At 38.3% G+C, this 16286-nt stretch overlaps 1 protein-coding gene across 2 annotated transcripts in view; it reads right to left on the reverse strand.

Annotated features, from left to right (window-relative positions):
- The window catches only part of UGGT2 (UDP-glucose glycoprotein glucosyltransferase 2), a 191250-nt gene that overhangs the window by 63342 nt on the left and 111622 nt on the right, over positions 1–16286 (reverse strand). For both annotated transcript variants that reach the window (XR_007154714.1, XM_047870316.1), the window contains exons 17-21: positions 12470–12634; positions 11961–12084; positions 11771–11869; positions 9588–9682; positions 4416–4622 (exon numbers count right to left, since the gene is read on the reverse strand). Coding sequence is in view for 1 of the 2 variants with exons in the window: in XM_047870316.1 (XP_047726272.1) it covers positions 4416–4622; positions 9588–9682; positions 11771–11869; positions 11961–12084; positions 12470–12634 (690 nt within the window). In the remaining variant the exon portion in view is untranslated. The remainder of the gene's footprint in view (positions 1–4415; positions 4623–9587; positions 9683–11770; positions 11870–11960; positions 12085–12469; positions 12635–16286) is intronic.

The following is a 16286-nucleotide window of genomic DNA, read 5'->3' on the forward strand; positions in this document are numbered from 1 at the left end:
GCTGTCCACACAGAGCCTGACGTGGGGCTCAAACTCACAGACAGTGAGATCATGACCTGAGCCGATGTCGGACTATTAACTGACTGAGCCAACCAGGTGCCCCAGTAAATCATTTTAACAAAGCCTACTTTAATATATTAATGCAAAATTTGAAATTATTCTAAATTCTGATTTAAAAAGCACTATTTTCATCTGAAACTACATTTTATTTTATTTATTTAAATTTAAATTTAACTTTATTTTTTATTTTTTAAAATTTACATCCAAATTAGTTTATAGTGAAGCAATGATTTCAGTAGATTCCTTACCCATTTAACCCATCCTACCTCCCATAACCCCTCCAGCAACCCTCAGTTTGTTCTCCATATTTATGAGTCTCTTTTGCTTTGTCCCCCTCCCTGTTTTTATTTTTGTTTCCTTTCCCTTATGTTCATCTGTTTTGTCTCTTAAAGTCCTCATATGAGTGAAGTCATATGATTTTTGTCTTTCTCTGACTAATTTCACTTAGCATAGTACCCTCCAGTTCCATCCATGTAGTTGCAAATGGCAAGATTTCATTCTTTTTGATTGCCGACTAATCCTCCATTGTGTGTGTGTGTGTATGTGTGTGTGTGTGTATATATATATATACATATATATCTCACATTTTCTTTATCTGTTCATCCATCGACGGACATTTGGGCTCTTTCCTTTGGCTATTGTGGATAGTGCTGCTATAAACATGGGGGTGCATGTGTCCCTTCGAAACAGCACACCTGTGTCCCCTGGATAGATGCCTAGTAGTGCAATTGCTGGGTCGTAGGGTAGTTCTATTTTTAGTTTTTTGAGAAACCTCCATAATGTTGAAACTACATTTAAAAAAAGAATATTTCTTTGCCAAGCCAATTATAACATTTGTAAATCCTGTTACAAGTAGATATCACATGCCACATTCATTCTTTGAAGATTTCAGGTGGATTACTGACTAGTAATGCTAGGGAATATGCTAGGGAACATCAACTTAAATACAATTTATCATTAAAGAAATTAAACAAATGTTAATTAAATTTTGAACTCAGTACCCCATTTTGGTACCCTCAGTGAAAAAAAGTGTTTAAAATAGAAATACCCTATCACACCCCATTATACCAACCTCACAAAACCAATTCAGTAATAGTGCAATTTATTTCTGAAATATAAAAGTAATCCTTGGTGAGAGTCAAAAAATATATGGACATTCACAGAAAATAAACCACGAATAGCTTCTTCACATCTTCACACTAAGAAACACTCTCCATATCAGTACTTATCAAAGTTTAATGTGCAATCACCTGGAAGCCTTGTTGAAATGTAGTTTCTACTTCAGAAGATCCAAGGTGGGGCCTTAAATTCTGAATTTCTAGCAGGTTCCTGGTATGCTCCCATGATGGTAGAAATGTTCCACTAAACAGTCCAATATGCCAGCCACAGCCATGGATGGTTACTGAGCACTTAAAACGTGGCTAGAATGACTGGAGCACTGAATTTAAATTTTAACTTAATTTTTTTAAAGTTTGTTTGTTTGCTTATTTATTTATTTATTTAGAGAGGGAATGAGTGTGGGAGGGGCAGGGAAAGAGAGGGAGAGAGACAGAATCCCAAGCAGGCCTCCAGCTGTCAGCACAAAGCCTCACATGGGGCTCGATCTCATGAACCATGAGATCATGACCTGAACCAAAATCAAAAGCTGGATGCTTAAACAACTGGAATTTTAACTTCATTTTAAGTTTAAAAGAGCCACATGCAGCTAGTGGATACAGTATTGGACAGTGCAGCCTGAGATCCTACTTACATCCAAAATCTCCATCTCAATCATCCCCTCTGACCACAAACTCCTCAATTTCCAGCTCATTCAACCTAGTGTCACCATACCAACCATTACCCAATCCCTTCTGTCCTCTGCCCCTACCACCTCGTTATTACCCATCACACCTCCCATAATTTCCTCCTGAGTTATACCTCAAAGGCCTTTACTACAACACAAACTTGCCATGCTTAGATCCCTGGAATGCTTCCCTGAAGTCATATTCACCTGGCAAAACCTCAACTCTGTTTAAGCACGACTCTGCTTCCCCTGTAACTGGAACCAAAATAGTCTTAATACAGCTGGAAAAAAAGCTGCAACTAATAGCGACCTCACTTTCAGTTTACAGTCATTAACATCTAGTGGGCCCTCAGAAACCCCCCCACGCTAATGTAGTTAATTCACTTTCTCTCTCTCAGAATAAGAGAATATGTGGCATTTGCTCCTCTTCCCTCAAACCTCTAATAATACCTACTCTCACTCTAATACTTGGCGAATGACCTGAATTTCTTCTGAAAATGAAAATAATCAGAAGTCCTTTATCCTGCTACCACCAACTAAACTACCCTTCTGCAGCCACGCTCATATATTCTGCCTTCTTTCCAGTAAAAATGGATGAATGGTTCCTTTTCTTAAGACCAACTGTAAACACCTGTCCAGGGGATCCTAGCACCTCTTATCTACTCAAGAACTCTGCTTCTTCTCTGCTCCCCTCCCTATCCTCCTTTCTCATTGTTTGGATGGACTGTCTCCATTAGCCTACAAAAAGTAACATCTCGCAAATTTAGAAAGTCTTGATGCCAAGTCCTTTTCTGGCTACAAAATATTTCTCTGTTCAAGGGAAAATAAAGTTTTTTGAAAGAGCTACCTATACTCACTATCTCTAATTCCTGATTTCCCATTCTCTTTTCCATCAAGTTTACTTTTATACCTACTACTCCACTGAAACTATTTCCATCAAAGTCACCAAAGACTACCTTAACAAGTAAATGGTCAATTATGAAGCCCAATTTCAGGAACATCTGCACAGTTGATCATTCTGTCCTTGAAATACTTTCTCCAACTGACTTTCAAGACACCATATTCTCCTGGTTATCTTCTTAACTTATGGCTGTTCCATCTGTCTCCTTTGCTGGATCATCCTTTTCTTGCATACCTCTATATGTTGGAATATTCCAGAGCTCCATTTTTTAGCCCCTCTTCCCTCACCCAACTCATTTCTGAGGTATCTCACCCAGTTTCTTGGTTTTAAATGATATATAATGTTGGTAACTCTCGAAGTGATGTACTCTAAAAATACCCTGATAACCCTGAGTTGATTTCAATACTCATTAACTCAACTGTCAACTCAACATCTCCCCCTGAATGTCCAACAGACATCTCCAACTGAACATGTACAGACTTAACGCTTGATCCTCTATGTGTCCAAATCTTCTCTTCATCTAGACTTTCCCATCTCAAAAAAAAGGCACCACCATTGATTCTAGCTGCTCAAGCTAAAATGTAAGGATGTTACCTTCACATATCACATACAATTGATCAGCTAATTCTGATTGTAACAAATATGTACCAATCACCTCACCATTCCCACCACTACTACCTAGTCCAAGATACCATTATGTCTTGTCTGGATTACTGCAAAAACATTCCAATTGTTCATCCTATATCCACTCTTGTCTGCCTACTACAAAATTTCACATGGCATCCAGAGTCACCTTTTTAAGGGTTATTCACTTCTTCAAGATTCCTCAGTGGTTTCCCATTATACTCAGGAAAGACTTCAGTTCCTTACTACGGCCTACAGATTCCTGAAATATCTGGGTTATGTTTCTGACCTCACCTCCTACTACTCTCCACATCACGCCCCCTATTTTGCTCATGATGATCTTCTGCCTGTACCTCAAACCTGGAAAGATGGTCTCTGCGTCAGTCCTTTAGACTTACTGTGTTCCCGGATCTGGTACATTCTTCTCACAAATTTTCTCATTACATTCAGACCTCTGCTCAAACATAAGCTCTTTAAGAGATGTCTTCCCTGACCAATTCAGCTAAAAGAGCGTCCCTCAAACTATCTACCCTCTCATTTCTTTATATTTTTCCAGTACCATTTAGTTTGTCTGCCTTTCCCACCACCGTGGAAGCTCCACAGGAGCACAGACTCAACATATCTGTCTTGTCCACAAGTATACCTCCCTTGTATGGCAGACAATCAATTGATATTTTTGAGTGGATTAACGGATCTTCTTTCTTGAGGATCATCTTCCATCTTTAGAATTTCCCTCATACTGGACCCTTCAGTGAACTACCTGAGTATGACTTACATAGCGCTTGAACTCTCGATCTTCACATACAAGTCCTAACTAGAATGCTATCAACTTCAAGGATCATACAGTAGTAGCAGAAATACGTGAAATTTGGTTGCCTAAGTGCCTTGATGCAAAGTCACATCACTGTCTTTTCCCATTGAAGGAATGTTTATTATCCCCAATTGATTATACTTATTTATTGACATTTTTCAGTAGCATGACCACATTGGCTTATACATTCTAAAAATGCAACAGATACTTCTTACTCCAAACAAATAGCCACTGACCTCAGTAAGGAATGTGTGAATTTTTTCTCCAGAGTAAATAGCTGTAGCAGTTTCTTCCTTCGCCAGTTTCCTGAGAAAGTTTTTCAAAAAGCTGTTTTTCTGTGTAAGAAAAGCTGCCAAAATTCCTCTAGAAATAGCGGTGTTTTCTTCATTTATTTTCGATGTAGGATTATAAATAACTCCCAACCGACTATGAACACTTGTTTTCTGCAAAACACATTTATGGGTGGAAAAGATCGGTATCTCACATATCATTTTACAGCCGAACTTCTCTCTTTCCATTCGAGCTTGTTCACTTTAACACACAGCAGCCCTCACTGCAGAGGTCTTTCTATGTGGATGGTACTGAACATGTACCTACTGACATAGCCAGAAAACAGTCACTTTAGGAACTCCGACTGCTTCACCTCTTTGTATAACGAGTCTTTTAGGAGATACTTTAACCACTTTTTGTATGTGAAATAACACATATAAAACAATACACGAAACAAAAATGTAGAATTCAGTGAGTTAACCCATAAAACTATAACCCAGGTCGAGAAACAGAGCATTGCCAGCAACCCAAACACGTCTCTCAGACACCCTGCCAATGACTACACCTTTCCACTTTTCTAAAAACCACCACGATCCTGTTACTTATTTGTAGGATCATTCTTGCTTCTTCTTCTGGTTTATCACCTACGTTTCATCATTAAACATTTAATCTATTTTGAGCTTCATATAATCATACAGTATATATTCTTTCCTGCCTTGTTTCCACTCAACGTAATGGTTGTGAGATTCATCAACACTGTTTTGTGTATCTTTAGTTGCTTTATTTTTTAGGACTGTATAAATTTCCACTGTATGAATATACTCTTTTATACATTCTATTGATGCTGGACATTGAAATTTTTTTTCAGGTTGGTAGTGTACAAACAGAGCATGAAGAATACATCATCACTCATGAACATGCGGAAGCTGAATCTAATTAAGTCAGACATAGCTTCCAGTGTAGAGGAGATATAAGGTCTAAGGGACAAGTTAAAAATACTGTAAGGAAAAAAAAAATCAGTGAAATTTGTAAGGTGGGATTTTTCTAAAAGGCAACCAGCTTGGTCTCTTTAAAATGTCAATAGGCAAAATGTGGATGGGACTGTTCTATAATAAAAGAAACTAATGAAACGTAACAATGAAACACGTTTAGATCCTAGCTTGAAAAAAGAAAAGACATCTTTGTGCGAACAATTTAATGCAGGCTTAGTACTAGCAATGGGACAGTGGTATTGCAGTTATGTAAAATATCCTAATTGTTAGAAAATGCATATTAAAATACTAAGGGATGGCGTATGCTGATTTCTGTGACTTACTTTAAAATGTATGTACTTTAAAATATATGCTGATTTCTGTGACTACTTTAAAATGCAGACTATTCTGCCCTTCCTCCCCACTAACAACAGATAATCAGATAAAACAAATGTGGCAAGATGTTAAAATTATAGAATCTAGGTGTTAGGTATATAAGTGTTCATTATGTTAGTCTCTTAAAGTTTGTGAAGCTATGAAAAGAAAACATGGTCTCCAAAAAACAGACTCAGAGAGAGATAAGGAGAGACCCCAGTGAGAGAAAGGCAAAAGTTAAAAGCAAGCGGGCTGAAATGAAAATGAGAGAGGCTCAAAATATAATACTGGAAAGAATAAAAATAAGAATTGATACCGCAGATAATTCAATTAATGAACCAGATCAAGAGTTAGCAAATGACAGCAAGTGGGTGAAATCCCATCTGGAGCGTGTTTTTACATGGTCCTCCAGGCAAAAAAACGTGAGGTGGAATGAGAGATCGGCCATGGGTTTAACAGAGAGAGAGACTCAGAGAAGGAGAGAGATGAAAAGAGCTGTCCTGGGATCACACTCATCCCTGAGGTTCCAGAAAACTGCATCTGTGTTACAGTGGCCCCACTCAGGGTAATGAGAATGGGACAGGGGCACACTGAAGGCATTCCCTAAACAAATACTGCTAAATAAAAAGGTACTCTGACCCAGGGGCAACTGCTAGGAAGTCAAGTTTAAAAATAATATTAAAGTCCTTCTCGGCAGTCTGGAAGACCAAGCCAAAGGTTGAATCTTCTCAGGAGTCATCAGGGAAATTCCAAGATACTATTCCACTGTGAATGTGGGCAAAATCATAAAATCTCTAACCTGGAAAGCGGCCTTTAAATCAAGCAGACATCCAACAGTAAAGCGTGAACATCTAACTGCCTGGGGGTATTTAAGTATGAACTTTGAACAATAATTGGCTTTTGCTGACTCAGAGGCAGTCTCCAGGAAACCAAGATCAAAGATAAAAACAAGGGAAAAAGTCTGAGCAGGAACATCAGAGAAAAACAATGAGAGGGAGATGGACTAGAGAGAGAGTTCAGTCATATCACTAAACAAACAAATGACCAAACAGTCCAGGTGATGAAGTGGTATGGGATCCAAATGTGTTCCAGTGTATTATCTAAAATGTTTGGTTTTCAGTAAAAGATTGAGATATGCAGTGAAAGAGGACAGTATGATTTATACCAAGGAAAAATACCAAGCATCAGAAACTATCTTTGAGGGACCTTAGATGATGGACTTAACAGACATACACGTATCTTCAAAGAACTAAAGGAAACCATGCTTAAAGAGTTAAAGGAAGGTACAACAACTTATTACACTGATGGTAATAACAAAGCAATAGAAATTATAAAGAAGAACCAAATGGAAACTCTGGAATTGGAAAGTACAATCACTGAAATGAAAAATTCACTAGTGGGGTTCAATAGATTTGACTTGGCAGAAGGATCACTGAATTTAAAGATAAATCAACAGAACTATAGTCTGAAAAATAGAATGTAAAAAGAACTAAAATGATCAGATTCTCAGAGAAATGTGGGACACCATTAAACATACCAATATGTGCATAATGGGAGAGCCACATACATTGGAACTACTGGGAAAAGGCAATCTGTCAGCCTCGCAAAGAACACGCTACCAAAAATTCTTGAGAAGAGACAGAAGGCAGAGGTGATGTACTCCACAGACCTCAAACACCCCTTTTTGAATGTGCTGGTCTGCAGGGCTTGAATGAAGCCAGAATGTGTTCTGAGACTGCCTAACATGACATGAAAATTCTCCCAACTGATGTTATTATGTTTCGTCTAAAATGTATTAACTATTCTTGATGTGGTAGTGCCCCTCCAAGATGGCCCCCGATGATCCCTACTTCTTTATACTTGTGCTTCCATATTGTTCCTCCTCATACTGGATAGGAGCGATCTGTGTCATCAGTAGGATATTATGGAAGCACAGTGTGTGACTTTTGAGGCCAGATCATAAAACACACTGTGGCTTCTGTCTCTTTAGCACTCACTCTAGGGAAAGCCAGCTGTCACGTTTTGCGGACACTTAGCAATGCTAAAATGGGGTCTATGTGGCAACGGAATGAGATGTTCCGTGAAGAGCCAATGACAAACTGAGGCCCCCTGCCAGCAGCCACGCAAGCCCTCTTAGCAGCTGATGCTCTGGTTCCAGTCAAGTCTTCAGACAACTGCTGCCAGAGTCCTGACTGCACCCTCACAAGAAACCCTGAGCCACAGCCACTCGGCCAAGTCACTCTTGAATTCTTAAATCCCAGACACTCTGAGAAAATGTTTATTGTTTTTAAACCATTAAGTTATGGGGTAATTTGTTATCAGCACTAAATTTACACTTAGCTAATGCAAAACAAACAATTTCATAAAATACTTTGAGTTACGTTTTGTAGGTGTTTTTTTTTTTAATTTTTTTTTTCAACATTTATTTATTTTTGGGACAGAGAGAGACAGAGCATGAACGGGGGAGGGGCAGAGAGAGAGGGAGACACAGAATCGAAAACAGGCTCCAGGCTCTGAGCCATCAGCCCAGAGCCCGACGCGGGGCTCGAACTCACGGACCGCGAGATCGTGACCTGGCTGAAGTCGGACGCTTAACCGACTGCGCCACCCAGGCGCCCCAAGGTGTTTTTAATCTAGACAAACTTTTATGCTCCCTTAGAAATATGGAAGGTTATAGAAGAGTATTTTTAAAAAATGTTTATTTACCTTAATGAAAGAGAGTGTGAGTGGGGGAGGGACAGAGAGAGAGAGAGGTGGGGATAGGGGGTCCAGAGGAGGCTCTGTGCTGATAGCAGCCAGCCCGTGCGGGGCTCCAGTGCACAAACCAGATCATGACCTGAGCCAAAGTTGGATACTCAACTGACTGAGCCACCCAGGTGCCCCATAAAAGAGTATTTTTAAATAAATATAGAAATGTATACTATCGAAGTATATTGGTTTGTAATTCTCTAATGACAAAAAAATTAAGGTTGACTTAAGGCTTAAAATACTCTTCAGTGAAAATTTATTTTCTTTTTCTTAAATATTCAGAGAAAGAAAGTGCTGCCTGACTATGTGATGGAAAACTGCTCTTACAAACAGCTTTTGGTAAAAACTAGATTTTGTGTCATTGATGTAATGGTAGGGTCTGGACCATTCACTCTGTTTTAATAGCCTATTTATAACTACTATGTCTTAGTTCCAGCTGCTACAACAAAGTACCCATAGACAGGGTGGTTTATAAACAACTGAAATGTACTTCCTACAGTTCTGGAGACTGGGAATCTGAGATCAGGGTGCCAGCACGGTCAGGTTCTGGTGAGGACCCTCTTCTGGGCTGCAGACTACGGATCTGTCCATGTATCTACACATGATGGACAGAGAGTGAAGTAGGCTCTCTGACCTCTTCTTACAAGGGCACTGATCCCATTCATCACCCAATTCCTTCCTAAAGGTCGCACCTCCAAATGCCACTGCACTACAGATTAGATTTGAACATCTGAATTTTATGGGAGACACAAACATTCAGTGCATACACATTGCAGACAAGCATATGTCTAATAGCAAGGGCAAGCAGGAACACACAGGTCTGAATCATGGACGACTTGCAGGGTTTTCTTTTCCTGGTCAAATCTGCCTATTGTACATGGAGACTGAATTTGAGTTCCCGTTTTCGCCTCCTTATCAACAAGCTGAAGGACTTAAAACATTAACGTGGAGGAGAATAAGATTTAATGCACGTTCTTCATTTGGCTTTCTCAAAATTAACAACAAATTATAAAATTTTTGTGGTAAGAGTATCTAAATACTCACCATGTGCTTTAATGCATTAAAAAGTAGTTTTCGCCCAGATGGTTTGTCAAAATCAGCAATAATCCAGAGAGTAACTGAAGAAATTACATCATCATCTGAAAGTATCGAATAGTTTAGTCAAGCTGCCTCTTTTTAAAATTAAACTAAAAGCAGGGGACATTTCCAGCTAACAAAATACATTAAAAAGTATTAAGCTAATTTTTTGAAAATAAGAAAATATTGCTAAAGATTATACACACACACACACACACATACACACACACACACTGACAGGCATATAAAAACACTAGAAGAGTGCTATATAAGCTTTAAATAAACTCGGATACCAAAAAGTAAGAATAGTCTCTAAGGGACATACCTGTGGAATACTTTTATTAGTAGACAAAAGTTGTATTATACTTATGTTTTCGGAATTGGCGAGCAAAATGGTCTTCCAGCTACAGCTATATATTTTTTTAAAATTGAGAATTATACCCCACATAGATGTAAAACTAGATACAATAAAGCTTATTAATAGATACTAAAAACAGCAATATTAGCTTACAATTCATTTATTCCCAAACCTCTATTATTAACTTGGTCTAATTCACATTACCTGTGCCATCAACATTAATACAATTCTTTTTTCAGAAAAATTTGAAAATTTGGAAACCACAAGGAGAAACAATTTTTAGTTCTGAAGTCACAGTTAAATGGGTTTAATTTCATCTAGGCTCTGTATGCATCACCTGTACACTTGTCTAGCCATCATTAAAACCTACACAAAAGCTAGTCCTTTAGATCACATAACCTACTTGAAACAATTATAAAACGTTTGCCAGACCAAAAACTTACCCCTGAATAGATGTGAGGCCACCATTACTACCACACTCAGTGATATCTAACTATATGAAAACTATAACAGAAAGAGGGCTGACATTGAATTCACATCGAAGCAATTTAAGTGTGAGGCAGTAGCAGCACATTCTTTTCAAAGAAGAAAGGTAAAGAATTCTAACGCCTTTTTAAGGTCAGCACTTTCACCATCATAGTTAGTAAACTGAGAACTATTTCAAAGTGCTAAGTAAATTTCTCACAACTCCATCAGTTCTTTACACGTTCATATAAATGCCAAGCAAAAGGAAATTGGGTGTTTCCCAGTTAACATTCTTTTAAATTGCTAGAGATTTAAGAAAAGGCCATTAATTATAGGCTAACTTATTCTGATGCCCAGAAGGAATTTTTGAAATACACCTCAGAACCTGAAAAAGAGACTTCTCCTATTTTTATTCCTTGTTTCTGTTTCCTTTTCCCTTCACTTGTCACAGTCAGGACCTCATTCTGCCATAACATAGAACTGCATTGTATTTTATTATTTGTTGGATTTCTTGGAGACAGACCACTTTATGAACATAAAATCTGGGATCTGTTAGGAAGTAATTCTGGGGCCATCTGATCCAATCTTGATTCCATGGCATTCTAAAAAACTGGCTGGGTGGCCTCTGCTTAAAACTCTCTCTATAAAAATATACCCCTTACTATGAAGTTCATTTTATCTTTAGATCACTCTCATACACTGAGACAAAACTCAGTCTTCTTTTATCTTTCACATATTGGCTCTCATTTTTCTCTCTAGAGCAAAGATCATCAAATAAAACAAAGCAAAACCGAACCAGCTGAACTCCAACTATCCTTGTCTATTTCGAATAGGTCACTGTACTCTAACAAGGCTTGGCTCCACCATCGACTTCCCTGCCCAGGCTAAAAGCGTATTTCCCAGTACATTCCTGTATCGGTCTCCCTTCTTTTCTTATAATCACCAATGTAAACAAAAATCCAGAAGTTTAATCAGAGGGTAGAACTACTTCTCCTCTGATCTGGGAATTATACTCTTATGCATGCATTATAAGACACGAGGTTACACAGTCCAGAAAGTCTTTTATCACTTTCTTAAAAAGGTGAAAAGTGGAACAGCTTGCTTTAAGAAAAGGCAAAAAACCAAGATGAGCCCCTGAACATATAACTAGGGTAGAAGGTATTTTCCCAGCACAATCCTTGTATCCTAAAAAACTACAAACTCTGAAACTGAAAACCAGACCTCTAGTCAAATGGCAACATACAAATTCATTATGCAAACACCTCACTAAAATTGCAAATTTTGCTACTTTAGGAATAAAGTCAGGAAAATAAAATATGCTCATTACCTTCTTGGGTTAAATAATACATGTTCTTTGCTATTACAGCACTCTTATCTTGCGAATCCAAGAAAAAGAACGTAGAGAAATCTTCAACATCAGCAGTTACTGAAAATTTTCATATTAAATGTTAAATAACCACTTAATAAAACATGCACAACTCAGTAAGCATTTGTAGAAAGTATATGGATCATTTTACCTGATGTGGATATTAAATTAAGGTACTGCCATTTAGCATGCAAAATCAAAGGATTTATACGGGGTACAACATTATTCTTATCCATAAGGAAATCAACTGCATTTGTTCGATCATTTAATCGACCCTGAAACAACAAAAATATTACTTAGGTAACACAGATAATTTATAGGCATATGTTCTAAAGTTATGCACAGAATATACTTAAAGGCTAATCTAAAATAAATAAATAAATAAATAAATAAATAAATAAATAAATAAATAATTCAGGCAATTAGGATTCATACAATAAACTTTACATTTACAACAAATATTCCTGTAAATACCTGAATTTTTTTCCAATTAAGCATTTCTGATGTAATTATGCACAGATAAACTTAGTTAATTATTACTTTTAAATTCGTTACTAAGTGATCAGGATGGAAACTTTTGCTGCAGAAAGTTGTTTTAATGCAAAAAATCATTTATAAAAATATCATCTATCATGTACTTCCTCATAAATGCTTGCCTACCATAAAAACGTCCCTCTGTAAATATACTGTCGCGTCCATCATTCTGCGAAGAACGGCCATTTCTAGTTCTTTCATACTGAGCTCTTCAAGCTTAAAGGATTCTCCGTTATAAAGAGCTTGAGGCAAAGGACCCAGGCCAGTCATCTTATAAAAGCTTGCTCCCACCTATTTAGTTCAAAAAATATCAGAGTTAAACTGAAAAACGTCTGTCTGGAAAAGAAATGCATATGTAAAAGAAGGGACGGGCATTGGCGCATTTTGATACGCCACAGGAAAAAATGGTTAATTGTGCTAATTTCATTTGTCCTTTCCGAACATTATTTAAAGCAAAGTAATCTACCTACGGAGCAAGAATCAGGAAGCTTTTCCTGTAAAGGGCCAGCTAGCACACATTGCAGCCTTTGTGGGCCATCCAGTCTCCGTCTCCACTACTCAGCTCTGATGCTGTAGTGTAGCAGGGGTATACACCGATGCAGGGATGTGGGGCTACCTCCCAAGAAAACTGTATATATAAAAGAGGCAGTGGGAGGGCAGGATGTGCTGACCCCTGTGCACAGTATAACATTAAAAAACATACCATTTATCTGGATCAGAGATTCATTCAGCCCTGTATTCATTTGTTTCATTAACAATTTTTGAATTCATGCCATCGGCATTAAACAAGACGCTGTGAATACAAAGCTGAAAGTCGGCCCTCAAGGGATTCACACAGACACGGCCAAAACAGAGGCACATGCAAGTTTCTGCAGCAGCCAGGAAGAAAACTCGCGGATGGAGAGGAGGGGGTCAGAGAAGCCTCTGGGAAGGGGTGACAGGGAAAGTCTTAAAGGGTGAGTAAACATTTGCTGGGAAGATAAAGTGGGAGAAGTGCATGTGAAGACAGGAATTGGGGGGAAGAGAACACAGCCTCAGGCAACTGCAAGTTATTTTCTTTTTTTTTTTTTAATATATGAAATTTATTGTCGAATTGGTTTCCATACAACACCCAGTGCTCATCCCAAAAGACGCCCTCTTCAATACCCATCACCCCCCTTCCCCTCCCTCCCACCCCCCATAAACCCTCAGTTTGTTCTCAGTTTTTAACAGTCTCTTATGCTTTGGCTCTCTCCCACTCTAACCTCTTTTTTTTTTTCCTTCCCCTTCCCCATGGGTTTCTGTTAAGTTTCTCAGGATCCACATAAGAGTGAAAACATATGGTATCTGTCTTTCTCTGTATGGCCTATTTCACTTAGCATCACACTCTCCAGTTCCAACCACATTGCTACAAAGGGCCATATTTCATTCTTTCTCATTGCCACGTAGTATTCCATTGTGTATATAAACCACAATTTCTTTATCCATTCATCAGTTGATGGACATTTAGGCTCTTTCCATAATTTGGCTATTGTTGAGAGTGCTGCTATGAACATTGGGGTACAAGTGCCCCTATGCATCAGTACTCCTGTATCCCTTGGATAAATTCCTAGCAGTGCTGTTGCTGGGTCATAGGGTAGGTCTATTTTTAATTTTCTGAGGAACCTCCACACTGTTTTCCAGAGCGGCTGCACCAATTTGCATTCCCACCAACAGTGCAAGAGGGTTCCCGTTTCTCCACATCCTCTCCAGCATCTATAGTCTCCTGATTTGTTCATCTTGGCCACTCTGACTGGTGTGAGGTGATACCTGAGTGTGGTTTTGATTTGTATTTCCCTGATAAGGAGCGACATTGAGCATCTTTTCATGTGCCTGTTGGCCATCTGGATGTCTTCTTTAGAGAAGTATCTATTCATGTTTTCTGCCCATTTCTTCACTGGATTATTTGTTTTTCGGGTGCAGAGTTTGGTGAGCTCTTTATAGATTTTGGATACTAGCCCTTTATCCAATATGTCATTTGCAAATATCTTTTCCCATTCCGTTGGTTGCCTTTTAGTTTTGTTGATTATTTCCTTTGTTTGCAGAAGCTTTTTTATCTTCATGAGGTCCCAGTTCATTTTTGCTTTTAATTCCCTTGCCTTTGGGGACCCGTCAAGTAAGAAATTGCTACGGCTGAGGTCAGAGAGGTCTTTTCCTGCTTTCTCCTCTAGGGTTTTGATGGTTTCCTGTCTCACATTCAGGTCGTTTTCCCATTTTGAGTTTATTTTTGTGAATGGTGTGAGAAAGTGGTCTAGTTTCAACCTTTTGCATGTTGCTGTTCAGTTCTCCCAGCACCATTTGTTAAAGAGACTGTCTTTTTTCCATTGGATGTTCTTTCCTGCTTTGTCAAAGATTAGTTGGCCATACTTTTGTGGGTCTAGTTCTGGGGTTTCTATTCTACTCCATTGGTCTATGTGTCTGTTTTTGTGCCAATACCATGCTGTCTTGATGATGACAGCTTTGTTGTAGAGGCTAAAGTCTGGGATTGTGATGCCTCCCGCTTTGGTCTTCGAAATTACTTTGGCTATTCGGGGCCTTTTGTGGTTCCATATGAATTTCAGGATTGCTTGTTCTAGCTTCGAAAAGAATGCTGGTGCAATTTTGATTGGGATTGCATTGAATGTGTAGATACCTTTGGGTAGTATTGACATTTTGACAATATTTATTCTTCCAACCCATGAGCACGGAATGTTTTTCCATTTCTTTATATCTTCTTCAATTTCCTTCATAAACTTTCTATAGTTTTCAGCATACAGGTCTTTTACATCTTTGGTTAGGTTTATTCCTAGGTATTTTATGCTTCTTGGTGCAATTGTGAATGGGATCAGTTTCTTTGTCTTTCTGTTGCTTCATTATTAGTGAAAAGAATGCAACTGATTTCTGTACACTGATTTTGTATCTTGCAACTTTGCTGAATTCATGTATCAGTTCTAGCAGACTTTTGGTGGAGTCTATCGGATTTTCCATGTATATCATGTCATCTACAAAAAGTGAAAGCTTAACTTCATCTTGCCAATTTTGATGCCTTTGATTTCCTTTTGTTGTCTGATTGCTGATGCTAGAACTTCCAACATTTTGTTAAAAAACAGCAGTGAGAGTGGACATCCCTGTCATGTTCCTGGCCTCAGGGAAAAAGCTCTCAGTTTTTCCCCATTGAGGATGATGTTAGCTGTGGGCTTTTCATAAATGGCTTTTATGATATTTAAGTATGTTCCTTCTATCCCCACTTTCTCAAGGGTTTTTATTAAGAAAGGATGCTGAATTTTGTCAAATGCTTTTTCTGCATCAATTGATAGGATCATATGGTTCTTTTCTTTTATTAATGTGATATATCATGTTGATTGATTTGCGAATGTTGAACCAGCCCTGCATCCCAGGAATGAATCCCACTTGATCATGGTGAATAATTCTTTTTATATGCTGTTGAATTTGATTTGCTAGTATCTTGAGAATTTTTGCATCCATATTCATCAGGGATATTGGCCTGTAGTTCTCTTTTTTTTTTTTTTTTTTACTGGGTCTCTGTCTGGTTTAGGAATCAAAGTAATACTGGCTTCATAGAATGAGTCTGGAAGTTTTCCTTCCCTTTCTATTTTTTGGAATAGCTTGAGAAGGACAGGTATTATCTCTGCTTTAAACGTCTGGTAGAACTCCCCTGGGAAGCCATCTGGTCCTGGACTCTTATTTATTGGGAGATTTTTGATAACTGATTCAATTTCTTTGCTGGTTATGGGTCTGCTCAAGCTTTCTATTTCCTCCTGATTGAGTTTTGGAAGCGTGTGGGTGTTTAGGAATTTGTCCATTTCTTCCAGGTTGTCGGCATATAATTTTTCATAGTATTCCCTGATAACTGCTTGTATCTCTGAGGGATTGGTTGTAATAATTCCACTTTCATTCATGATTTTATCTATTTGGGTCATCTCCC

This window comes from Prionailurus viverrinus, chromosome A1 (assembly GCF_022837055.1).
Source record: "Prionailurus viverrinus isolate Anna chromosome A1, UM_Priviv_1.0, whole genome shotgun sequence".
Taxonomy (NCBI): domain Eukaryota; kingdom Metazoa; phylum Chordata; class Mammalia; order Carnivora; family Felidae; genus Prionailurus; species Prionailurus viverrinus.